We start from the raw sequence: 13263 nt of genomic DNA, 5'->3' as shown, positions 1-13263 counted from the left end.
CTATGCATCCACCTATAGTTTGGCATTGCATTGCATGCTTGCTTGCTTGCCATGTGTATCACTCCACTGATTTCTCTATGCATCCACCTATAGTTTTGCATTGCCTAGCTTGCACTGCATTACTCCACTGGTTTCTCAATGCATCCCCCTATAGTTTTGCATTGCCTTGCTTGCTGTTCTTATCAGTCCACTGTATTTGTGATGCATCTACCTACAGTTTGGCATTGCCTTGCTTGCTTCCTCCATAGCCCGATGCTGCATTGCTCTCCTTGTTGGTGTGCGGTCATGGTGGGTTCCAACATTACTTGCTTTGGGTGTACTTGATAAGTGGGTGCTCCTTCGCTTGCCCTGGGTGCCACATCAGTTATTTCATTGGTTTTCCCTCCATGCCTCAGTGCCCCGTTGCTTTCTGTGGGCGTCATTTCGTAAGAGGTGGTTCAGTGGCTTGTTGCATATACCTATTGTGTGATCTGTGTGTTCCATCATATTTGGGTGCCCAGTTGCTTGCTTTGGTAGTCTATTTGCAAGAGGGTGCTGCATTATCAGCTTTGGGTGTTGACTGATTTTGGGTGCTGCATTGTGGAAGGTGAATGACCTAAAACCCAAACAATAAAAACAATCCCGAAAAGGCCAAATAAGCAATGCACCGTTTGCAAGGATAACAAAGATTTATTACGTGCAAAAAGTATCAGATGGTCCTGTGGAACACGAGCTAACATGCAAAGAAGTTATATCTTTTATAGCGGAACACTGCAAATTAACAAAGCTATGCATATTAAAGATTAAACATGATCCCACACTCCCCATTGGCTAACACCTATATACAATTCTAATTATCCCTGTGAAACAGACATGGTACCGGTAGTCAGACACAGAAAACCTTTATTATAATAACTTCCTATCTGGCCCTATATCTAAGATGTGAGTAATCTCGACCATCAACTAAAAGACAAACAGTCCTAGTCAGTCTTGTCCAAAATATAAGAGGCCTGTACTAGAGAAACCTAACCTTGGCCTCACTCTCAATGTATAAATGTGAAAAGGGGTGCATATTATCAAAATATCTCCCTTGCCCTCGTTCAAAGCACAGGGTCTGGGGATTTCTGGTAAGGATAGGCGAGCAACAAAGTTCCTTGAGATTCGTTCTCAATCAGACTGTCCTCAGTCGGGCTCCACTCTTTCTCTTTTCCAAGTATCACAATTTATAAATCTTTCTTGTACAACACAGTTCACAATAAAGGCTTCCCTTGATCGGGCTCAGGCCTCCTCTTCCTTGTGGTTTCCCTTCTCCAAGGTTTTATCCACATCAAATATCACAGTTCACAATGTAGGTTTCCCTAGGTCGGGCGCAGGACTCCTTTTCCTTGGGGTTCCCTTCCCCAAGCTTTTATCCACATCAAATATCAAATATCACAGTTCACAATGAAGGCTTCCCTCGGTCGGGCTCAGGCCTCCTATCCACATCAAATATCACAGTTCACAATGAAGGCTTCCCTCGGTCGGGCACAGTCCTACTTCTCCTTGGGGTTCCCTTCCCCAAGCTTTTATCCACATCAAATATCACAGTTCAAAATGAAGGCTTCCCTCTGTCGGGCTCAGGCCTCCTATCCACATCCAATATCACAGTTCACAATAGTCCCAAGATGTTTGAATGTGTGAGGATTTGGCTAGACCTCTGCATGACCACTTTGACCATTTTAGTTCCACTGCAGCCTTCCCTTTATCGGGCTCGAGCCCCTCGCATGAAATTACTCTTGGGTATTGTAGTTTTTGCTTCTTCGCAATCTTTGCTTTGCTTTCTGTATTGCACTTCGTTTCACATGACCGCGCTGCTAACTTGTATCACTTTAGAACAATCGTTCCTCTCTTCTCGCTTTTCTCTCAGATGAGTAACCTTGTTTGTTAATGTTATCACATGTGCCTTTCACAAACCGAGCTCTCGCTACATTCAAGAACTCACCGGCTGTGTTTGGCGTAATGTCTCTTTCTACTTGTATCAAGGTTGGGCCTCCATCCTCGGCCCTTTGGCTACTCCCCAACACTCCAGCTGTCAAGGGAGGGGAGCTGGCAACTTCACTGTATTTCAAAGGATTTCGCTTCAGCTTGTCGGCTTCTCACGGCAAACCGTTCAGGCTCCTTAGAAAGCTGACTCTTTTGTCTTGCTTTGTTAAGCTCTGCCTTCTGCATTCGAACAGCCCCTCTGCCTATTGTTCTCTGTAGACTGGTTCCCCACAGCCCTGGCTGAGCTGCGCCTTCTTATATCTTGCCTTGCTTAATGTGTATCTACGCACTCCACCTTTTATCCTTAGTGTAATGGTACTTTGAGTTAATGAAAGTCAGGTGTGTGAAATTAGGGAGATGTGCCTGACCCTGCCTGGCCTCATTAACGTGGCATGGCCCACTCCCCGAGGACCCACTACCCAGGTGATCCTCCCTCGCTTGTCCGTCCCAGGGTCATGATCCAAAAGCGATGGCCCTTCCCTGGCGATTGGGAGGTGAAACACCCTCTGGTTTTTCACATACCTAATAGTCCAATACCCTATTGGTCACAAATTATCTAAAACACATTCCCCCAAACACAGGACCTACTACATCGTTATTGTGAAAGTTCAGAGTTTATTGACTACCAGGTACATTGTTACCATAATACATTTCTTTAACAAGTAAATATGTTTGACTATCACGTGATCTGCACCGCTCCGTCAGAGCATGATCAAAGTGTGAATAGCGAGGTCAACTCGGCTTTGATAATACAATGGGCCACCTCATTATACCAGACACTGTGGCACGCACATACAGTTTCCTGCCCTTGTAGACACATTTATTGGCATCACCTCTGCTCCTCCCATCTAAAATCACGATACAGCCCTAGCACGTCTCCTCCATTATCTGTCTGACAACCCAGGTGCCCATGAAATAACGTGATTGAGGCACCATTCTTATTCTTGAATTTCACTTATTGTCATGTGCCCGGCTCAGTGGCACCTTTGGAACAGATGGAAATTGGGCCGCCATTAATTGTGCCATCACGTTCCATCTTTGACCTCTTCCGTGGTCTAGTTGTCCTCCAAGATGACCGCTGCTGGGCAGTTCTTAATCCCTTCCCTCCCAGCAGCTGGCGTGTTGCAACCTACAGGTTAGTCTCTCTTCTGTGGTTCGCTATGCTAGTTTTCTCCCACGTTCCTCACCAGAACACCCTGTCCTGCTCTCTTCCTTTCTTGTCTCCTCATCAGTGACTCTTTGCTCCCCAGTGTGTGGATCCTCTCTCTCTTTCTCTCTCTCTCTCTCTCTCTCTCTCTCTCTCTCTCTCTCGCTCTCTCTCTGTCTCTCTCTCTCACTCTCTCTCTCTCTTGCCCCTCTCTGGCGTCTCTCCTCTCTCGGCTTCCCCCTGTTTGCCTTCGCCCTGCTCTGCCTCATTTCTGTTTCGCTATCCTGTGCGGGCATTTCTTCCCCTGTGCACCTCACACACCTCCCTCCTACCTCCCACTGGCGCTTCTCCTTCACTCTTCTCTGGAGTCACACATCCCTGCGGCTTCATTGTTTTGATACTCACCACTCACGCTTACTACCAGCGCAATTCTTCAACACAGTCCTCACTAAGAAACTGTTCTGCCCTACTTTCCTGGTGCGGACGTGAGCCTACCTTTTTTTTTTTACACTTTGTGAGGCTTTTTCCTCATTTCGCCTATCTAGAGAGAGGGGCCACAGGTCTGTATGTTACCCAGACAGGTACTGTGGCTTACTCTCGAGGTAGGCCCTACCTTCATAAAAAAAGAAGGACTATAGAGCTCGGAGACGCCTGGCAAAGAACAGCCTGGATACTGACACTTTAGGTGAGAGGAGGAAGAGGAGGATTTGGATTCCGGGGAGGATTCCAAGGGGATTGACACTTATTTATTGATCCTTAGAGTGCGGTGCCTGCAATTTAGGTAGGATGACTACTCTTCGGGTGAGGGCAGTAGTGCTCCAAATCCTCACCAGCCCTCTTGGCAATACAGAACCCAATGCCCTGCTCACATGAATTCAATCTTCAAATGGCGCATCCCTACCCTTGCTCCCTGGACCCAACCTTCCTTTCCCACCTCCTCCGCGCTCTGCATCTGTACTCAATTAACTGTTATCGGCACAGTACGGCTGCCTGTGACTTTGACATCATAACTTCTCTCTGGGGAAAGGAAGGGGGACTTGTCTCAGGACTAACTGGAAAGATCTGCAGCTCCACGTTGAGGCTTTTTCTTACTCCCAAAAATACATCCTATCAACATGCCCCAAATTCCAACATGGCGGAACTCTTTCTACCTTAGCCCCCGGACCTTGTTTTAACCGCAACACTTCTCTGACTACATCGTACACTACTGCTAACTGCACAATACATCAACCTATCTTCAACCTCTGCAACGTGAATACATTGTTGCTCTTTCTGTATTGCTATATGGTGTTTCTAATGTGTATCAAAGCTAGGTGCAAATGGATACATGCGCATTCTTCCGCACCCAGCGAGAACTGCTAGCACGAGGCCGCCTGCTAGCATGTTTTGTGAAGTCTAAATCTCTTTGCCTGCCTGGGACGCTGTACTTGCATCCCAACAATTGCTTGCATATGTTAGCTTCCTTCATGACTTATGAGCGTGGGTCTGTTCTTCCCCTATGCCTCTTTGCATTGTGTGGCTCAGTGCTTCTTTCTCGCTTGACCATTGACCCTGGTTCTTGGTCTCCTCTTCTACCTCTTCTAGATGCCGGTGTGATGGAAATCAAGGCTCGGCCCTTCTCCAAGGTCAGCCTGCCCTGCGAGCTGACCTTTGTGGAGGGCACGGACCAGCTGACCTTTAGCTGGCAGCGTGAGGACATTGTGGAAGAGATCGAGGTAGAGGACATCTATGCGTATGTACAGCAGAGCTTTGAATACAAAGAGCCCAAGGTCCTCTTCACCTATCGGAACAACGAGGAGCTGCAGGAAGAGCAGAGCTACGAGTATGAAGGGCGCATCGAGCTCTCCCACCAGGAGTTTGGCGATGGCGTGCTCACGCTGGTGTTGGCCAACGTCAACTTTCAAGATGAAGGGATGTACACGTGCCGTGCCAAGAGCCCACATGGCGTGGGGGAGAGAGTGATGAAACTCCTGGTGGAAGGTAAGGCTCGGTTTTTAGATTGGGATATCCCATTTTCTCTCTTTCTCTCTCTCTCTCTCTCTCCCTCTCTCTCTGTCTCCCTCCCTCTCTCTCTCTCTCTCTCTCTCTCTCTCTCTCTCTCTCTCTGTCTCTCTGTCTCTCTCTCTCTCTCTTTCCCTCTCTCTCTCTCTCTCTCTCTCCGTCCCTGCGGCGGTCCTGCCTAGCCTCTATTAGAGCATGTTTTATTCTCATTAGACAAGCAGAAAGTGTGAAATCCAGACTCTACACACAGTGGAAGTCTGAATTCAATGTTTCTCCTTTGTTCTTCTCACAACTGTCTCAGGCGGATAGCTCAGGGGCAACGTGCTCGCCTTGGAAGCAAGGTTCAATCCCTGGGTCCGCACTTAGAAACCTCTGGGTATTAAGTGTGTTATAAATAACCTATCATATCATAACTTCCAGCTTTCTAGTCAATCAGCTCAGAATGGCGGCTCCACCTTTAATGGCTGCCTTCCAAGCTGCCCTTTTTAAAGAGCACATACTGATCACTGAGCAAGGAGACCTGTGCAAGCTGCTCTGTCACAGTACGCCCCAGCCGAGCTACCCCTTTTCCCCTCTACTAGCATTAGAGCCCTTCTCTTTGGGCTCTATTATGTGGCAGGTGACCTTCGTCCTTGTACAATAGCCTTGTCTTCAACTCGGGACCACTAACTTGGGCGGCGGTCGCCTATGCCACAATCGGGCACTGTGGTTTAGGCTGTGACGCTCCTTTCAATGATCTTGTTTTCCAAGTCTTGCAGAAGCAGTGGACTGCATTTGGATGCTAGGAAGGTAGCCATTGGATGATGAATGCCACAGGTGGCCTCTGATTCACTGATACTTAAGGTATGTCTAGATCCAAAGGTAATATGGGTGTAGAGGAGCACACCTTTCTTGCAAGAGACCTTATCATTTTTCAAGTAGTTTTTATACAATTTTGACATCACTTAGGTGCTGACAGAGTCTGATTCTGGACTACAGAATACATTTCTGTATTCAAATGCAAAGCATTATAGAGCATAAAAAAATGCTAAATTGTTGAATGATTGTTGTTTTAAACATTTAGAAAGTCGAACAGAGATATCGACAACAAGTATACACATACTTTTTTGTTTGAATCATTAAAAAACGTATACTATTTGAACAGAATTGTAAAAGAAAATTTATTTTGCATGTATACATGCCCAAAGGTGTGCACGGAGTGAAGGTCATTTTTGTTGAAGTGATCCCACAAATTGTTCTGTCCATGTCTAGATCCAAAGACAGCACCATCTGCTGTTCAAATGCAAAGGCTCTCACAGACAGTTCTAGCAGAGTGTTTCCATCCTGAACTACAATGCTGCATCCCGTGCTGCCCCAGTCATAGGACTCTGCACAGCTCGGCCATAGTACCTCAGACCTGAACAGCTGCATCTCCTGCTATTTTAGTCGTAGGACGCGACACGGCTCTGCCAATGCACCTCGATACTGCCATCGAGCTACCACTCAATTCTCACCAAGTGGAAGGATTCCCTTTGGACCCTGCCTGTGCACCTCAATCCCTGGACAGCAAAACCATGTGGGCACTATTTCCTTCCTCACCCTGCTTAGTTGAGTGCGTGAACATTCACAGTCCTTCAATTGCCAGTCAAAGACACACAGCAGGGGGACTTGATGACAACCCTACACCTTGTGGCAACAAGTCCATGGTTTCAAGCAAGAATACACATTCAGAGAAGCATATCACACCCATTACGAATTTGTCCACTATCCCTCTTATTGTAAGCCCTTTAGTGGGACTACACGCATGTGCCATTAGAACACATCACCTCCTACACTGGAATCAAGATTGCCGAAACCGAACATGGAATTCCGCTCCATGCCGATGACGTTTTACTTTACGCAGCTAATCCCCCAATGACGACCCCAATAGTCTTGATGTGCATTCAATTCTCAGGGTACAAAGTGCATTATTTTAACATCCAAAATATTCCCAGTGTCTATAGGAGCAGATTTCACAGATGGAAATGTGACCCTTTCAGATAACATCAGACGCATTCAGTTGTTTAGGGATTTGGATCGCCAACGAGATTCGTAAATTGAATCGAATAAATGATCCTCACTCTTCAAGACTGACATTGAGAGGTGAAATATTCTGCTGCTGTCCTTGCCTGGCAGGTCGAACGCCCTAGAAAGGGACTACGTTGCCCAATTAAGCCAAAGGATCCTGGCTTGGCCTGAACAGACTTTTGTGTTAGGTGTGTCTGCAAACATGAAAGAGCTTGAATTAATGGAAGCATACTCAAAGCGACCTGTCTGAATGGTGGCTCATGGTTTCCAGATGTCTCGGTTTAGCATATCCTCTGCTCCTTCTCGCCCCTCCTATCCTCGAGGGCCTACCCCGTTCCTAAGCCCTCTCCCTCTACACCGCCACCATGGCGGTGAGCTCTCAATGCAAAATCTCTCTCTTCTTAAATTCCTTCTTCTTGCCTTGCCTTATCCCACCCTACTTTACAGCCTGCAACTCCTTGTTCCTCCTCCCTCCTTAACCTCTCATCCCCTGCCCCGTGCCTCCTCCCGCTTCTACTTTTGTACTCAATTGACCCACTCAACTGGAATGCATTCACACCATATTTCAAAATGAACCCATGGCCTGAAAGCTTTAAGACTACGCTCTAGACCCACCTTTTGTCCTGCGAAGGGGCTCCCACCGCTTTCCCAATCTGACTCCATTACTCTCTGGACACAATACCCAATGTAACTAGGCTGGGAGGATAGCTCGGGGGCAATACGCTCGTCTTGGCTCTCAGCACAGGTTCGAATCCCAGGCCCACGTTTAGGAAACTGGTTCTCCAGTATTAGGCGCGTTATAAATAAAATATTATAAATAAATATCCTTCTCTTGTATAGACTCTATATTGTGTTTGCCCAAGGTTTCTATATCCCATCAGCTGTCCTCAACAATCGGTTACACGTTCCCAGGTACCCTCATCTACTGCAAAGCCCCGCCATCTTGGGACCGCCTCATTCTCCTGTGTTAATTTGCCATGTAACTCATTCTGGTTGAAATAAACCCCAATCTTCAATAAATTGAAATAGAAATGTATGTGCATTTGAGGGCAATCCCTGGCAATAGGGATTTTTAATGACAATCCCAAGGAATGTTTTGGGGGATCTGGTCATATGAGGCAATCATGGGGTTGTGGGGTGAACGCGGGCGCATTTAATGGTAATCCGTGACAGTGTGTGAGTACCTGGGTATTTACTTGGCGATGCTTTGCACATGAAGCGAGTATCTGAATGTATGGTGACAACAGAAAGCCATTGGATTGGTTTCTGGACATTTGATGTGCCTGATTTTTGTTTGTCTAGAAGCACACCTGGATTTCTATTTTCATTCCTTAGATTTAGGGGATGTAGTAGGGTGCAAGGGAGAAGAACAACCCTGACACTAGAAGAACAGGTGTGTGGACACCTGCTGTTCGTCTGGACATTTGATGACAGCACCTGGCAACTGATGTGAATATCTGGCATTGCATGGCCATGCCTGACCTGAGAGACAAGTGTGTGCCATTTAAATTTGAGTGCCTGGTGTTGCAGTTCCTGGCAATTCCCACAACGATGAAAGTACGTTGCCGTTTTGTGGCAAAAAGCTGGCCTGATGTGAGAAGCAGGGCCTATTGCAACACTTGACAAGGCAGAAAGCGATTGCACTACACAAAAAGCCAATCTACTGGCTGTGCCAAAGCTTCTTTCACCGACTATGATGGAAACGAAGGGATGATGCCATTTCATGTACATTTCAAAGCTAAGAGGCCACTGTTCCAGGGACGCCATTTCACCAAAATGCCAGGGATAGCGGAAGTGACATCACACGACCCTTGACCTCTGATGACATGTCATTTGACATCACCCTGAAGTGATATCGCGGGAAGTGATGGAACACAAACTTTCACCCCTTGAAAAAACAGGAAGTGGCATCACATAGCATTGTTCCTAAGTACACTACCAAAAATATGGTTACAATATCACTAAAATGTGATATACATTTCATACTACAATGGATCGCCATATGTATCGTTAAGATCAGTGTGTATAGGCCCATTTTACTAAATTACTGTGAATGCAAGCAGGTGTCCATGGTCAAACAATAAATATGTGTTTTTATATAGCACTTAAGCTTAAGCGCTTAATATAGAAAAAATAAACATACACTATCACCCATCTTGTGTTGGTACTCATTTATCGACCTCAGAAGGATGAAAGGCTGAGTTGAGGTGTTTAAGAACAGACTAAATCAGTGACTCACACCCTGAAGTGTGCCTGAAATAAATCTTTAATGAGTCTAGCAATTATTGTATAGAATTCCAGAAAGACACATTTTTTGGTATTCCTATTGTTTCTTATTTAGGGTCACTGCTGAAAGTGTTAAAAGTGTTAGACTTGTGGACTCTTTTTTTTTTTTAAGAGGCCTGAGCAAGAAAGCCAGCCACTCCAGAAGCAAATAGCCACATGATGATGGCCACAGCACAGGAGCATGCATTGAAACCTTTTTTTTTTTATTACACTTTTTAGAAAAAAACTTTTTTAGGGGTAGCAAGGAAGACCAGAGGGGTAGCAAGGGAGACCTCAGCAGTCACAGTTGCGAACCCTGGCCACCCCTAAATGACGTTGCTGCACTGTTCCAGTCACCTCTGGCTAGAATAGTTCAAACATTGTCCCAGATTCTCAAGAAAGGGGGCATCTGAACATGAGGCGGAGGAGGCCCTGTATTTAGATGCTGCATTTTTGGAAAAGTGCAGATCACCTTATTATTCAAAGGCTGTGCTAATGTTCAGGAATTACCAGTCAACGAAATCGAGTGCAATTTTGCTCCAGGCAATTTTCATCTGATCCCAACCTGGTGTTTACAAGGAATGTTTAGGAAACTAAGTGGCAAGCAGAACATTGGTAGCGACTGTAGGCCGGTAAAATTATTCAAAAACATGGCCACACTTAAGAAACATTACAGAGTGCTTGGAGTTCTCCCATAAGAAACGTAAGCAAGTTTGGAAAGTGCAATTGACGTGGGCGTGGCTTGGCATTAATTCCCCTGCTGTTCACCGTTGCAGCAAGGATGGCCCAGTGTGGCTGCCTCTCATTTACCGGGCCATTCTGTCAGCCGCAGTGGCTGCACCGAGAGAATCCTCCTTGTGGGTCAGAAATCCAAGATGGCGGATCACTGCCACGTATAGCCGTTTCTTTGCACCTGCGGCCCGAGCATCGCTGGTTCTCATCTAAGAGGCATGCTGAACCCATCCTGCCCCCCCAGGAATGATGGTAGGGCTTGCCGGTGTCTGTTTTTCTGATCGGCGCACTCTTTGTTTCAGTGAGCCAATCCCCCACACACTTGTCTCCTCAAACTGGTACTGATTGCTGGATTGGGCAGGGGAGGCTCATCTCCTGCTCCCCTGGCTAGGACTTTCTCCGGTTGTTGTGATCTGAGAGGCAGTGATCCCAGGCTGAGGTAGCCTGCTGCTGCAAGGCAATCACTTTGGCAAGGCAAACACTTGGACCCTTGCATGGTGCACGCCAACCCATCCGGCTGATCTCCACAGTGCTCCATTCTCTAATGCGCCTAGGGTAGGGTGCCAAACTTGGCCTATGAGGGCTTATCCTGCCTTCGTCTGGAGGCTTCACCGACAAGGGCAGTGAGTCAGTGGGCGCCTGCAGCTGGGGACCCTCTTCAGGAGCTTCATTTATGCTGCCATGGCTGGCAAGGGGTTAAAGGGTGGCAAAAGCAGTGACGTGCCATACCTTATGTGTAACCAGGAGAAATCTAGACCCAGTGACATTTCAACAGATACGCATGTTCACGCAGCATGCCATGGCAATGAGGGGGACGATTCAGCGGTCTTACCGCTCAGAACGGACTTGCGCCAAATGCTTGCCGACATTAAGAAGGAGATTGATGGCGCTGTTGTGGAGCTTGAACAGAAGGTCTCGGAAGTTGACAAGCGAGTGGCGTCCACTACGTCGCGCATTGAGGATCTGAAGACAGGGGCTTGCAAATACACCTACGATCTTTCTCAGCAGACGGGCAGGGTAGAGACATTGGAGCCCACTAGCGAACGCTTACTTCAGCGGTCCGAGGTCCAGGAAAATCACTCCCAGAGAAACAACATCAAGCTCCAGGGGATCCCTTCTCGGATCCCAGACCCAGAGCTCGTAGAGTATGTCGAAGCCTTGTTCAAAGACCTGCTTCAGTGGCCTGCAGGGAAGGAGCTGGAGCTGAATCGGACCCACAGGGTTTTCACATAACAGATTAGGAACAACTGGGCCTCCGATTCCTTGACTAGGGTCCACTTCTACAAACGCAAGGAAGAAATCCTGCGAGCAGCCCACTCCCGCCCGGATTTCAAATTCAAGGGCTCCTCAAGCGCACTCCTACAAGGCCAAAAGGCACTTGCTTTCAAAGTTTACCCAATGGCTAGGAAATAAAGACATCGAATACTGCTGGGGGATCCCATTTGGGGTGATTTTCATGTGGGAAGGTGAGCAGCATACAGTCTCCACGACTCAAGAAGCGCTGTCCATCATGAACCGGACCTCCTGATCTGGATAGGGGTGAGAGCGGTACTCAACGCACCCGAAGAGAGCAGCAACCTGGACTAAAGTGACTAGATCAAGGAATTGCAGGTCACACCACATCGAATGTGGAGAAGCCTATGCCTTATGGTCCTCCGTAGGCTCACCTGGACTGCTGAGCTGTCGATTCTCTGTTGCAGTATCTCTGCTCCTTTTCCTCAGCCTGGAACAATCCAGGAGCCTTGCCTCTGCCTTCTTATTGTGGTCTCCGTCAGTTAGCCATCATACCGGCGGAGCTGACAATGTTGCGGCTTTTTAGGGTCCTGTTATGGTGTTCTCTTGGCCTTTACCTCCAATGGCCCGGCGGCGTGGGTGTGCAGGTTTCTTTGGGGCTGTGTTGGTGGGTGGAAATCTCTTGGAGTTGGTTTGGTGGTTTTGTTGGGATAGGGTTGTTCTATTTTCTACGGTTCTTCGGAACGAAGTGCTTGGAGGAGTTAGATCTCCTCTCCAATCTGGTTGATAGTTGGGTTGAGTTGCTCTTTGTCTTTGGGGAAGGTTGTACCGTTTAAGTTTTCTACGCTCAACGTGCAAGGGTTGAACTCCCCGGTTAAGTGGAGATCGATGCTTCAGAAGCTTCAGATGCCCGGGATGTCTATTGCCATGCTGCCGGAGACTCATCTACTCCCTGAAGATGAGCCTCGTATGAGGTACAGGTTCTTCCCGGGAAAATTCGATGCCTCTGCTGGGGTCAAACAGAGGGAGGTGGCATTTCTTTTGGCCAGGGATGTCCCATTCTTTCCCAGGGCTGTGCCTAGGGATCCAGAAGGAAGATATATGCTGGTGAAGGGCACCTTGTGTTCAGTCCCCATAACTTTGGCCTCTCTATACCTCCCAAATGATCACCAGCACCATGTCCTGTCTTCTCTCCTCCCAGTAATAGTGGGTTTTGTAGAAGGGGAGCTTCTTATTGGGGGGGGGTGGATAATAACTTGCCCCCGGATCCTGCCATAGATAAATCCTTGCCTCAGACGACTTCAGGCGGTCCTTGGCACTGGTGCGTTTCCTCTGCGAATTGGACATCGCAGACATCTGGAGGCTCCTTCTCTGGGGGGGGGTTCACATTTTACTCTCACGTTCACAAAGGGTTTTCGCATATCAATCTCCAACTGATTTCCTCTTACATGGTTCAACATGTTTCTAACACCGTCATTAGCCCTAGGTTGTTCTCCAATCATTCTCTAGTCACCTTAGACTTTTCCCCCCCAAATGTCGCACCCCGCTCAGACGTGAATGACCTCTTTGAGCCCCTGCTCCTTGATGCTAAGCTGCATTCTGAGGAGGAAGTCGTTGCCACCAACTACTTCAAAGAGCCCGAGGGGCATGGGACTAGAGCAGGGGTGATGTGGGATGCCTTGAAGGATGTAGTCAGGGGGGATAAGTCGTTCTGCAGCCCATTTCTTAGCCAAAATGCACAATAGGGGACTTCTTGAGACTCAACTTCAGGACTGCGAGCTGGCTCATGCTTGTGCCTTCGAGAGCTACGGCTGGTGAAGGCAAGCGTCCCCAACCAG

The 13263-nt window shown here is 47.6% G+C and overlaps 1 protein-coding gene across 1 annotated transcript in view; it reads left to right on the top strand.

Annotated features, from left to right (window-relative positions):
• LOC138525687 (butyrophilin subfamily 2 member A2-like) overlaps positions 1-13263 on the top strand; it is a 130191-nt gene that overhangs the window by 86483 nt on the left and 30445 nt on the right. The window contains exon 3 of the mRNA XM_069635770.1: positions 4733-5128. Within this exon, the coding sequence (XP_069491871.1) occupies positions 4733-5128 (396 nt within the window). The remainder of the gene's footprint in view (positions 1-4732; positions 5129-13263) is intronic.

The sequence above is a fragment of the Ambystoma mexicanum genome, chromosome 7p, assembly GCF_040938575.1.
Source record: "Ambystoma mexicanum isolate Mex_15411 chromosome 7p, UKY_AmexF1_1, whole genome shotgun sequence".
NCBI classification, from domain to species: domain Eukaryota; kingdom Metazoa; phylum Chordata; class Amphibia; order Caudata; family Ambystomatidae; genus Ambystoma; species Ambystoma mexicanum.
This window is presented reverse-complemented; position numbering and strand designations above follow the sequence as displayed.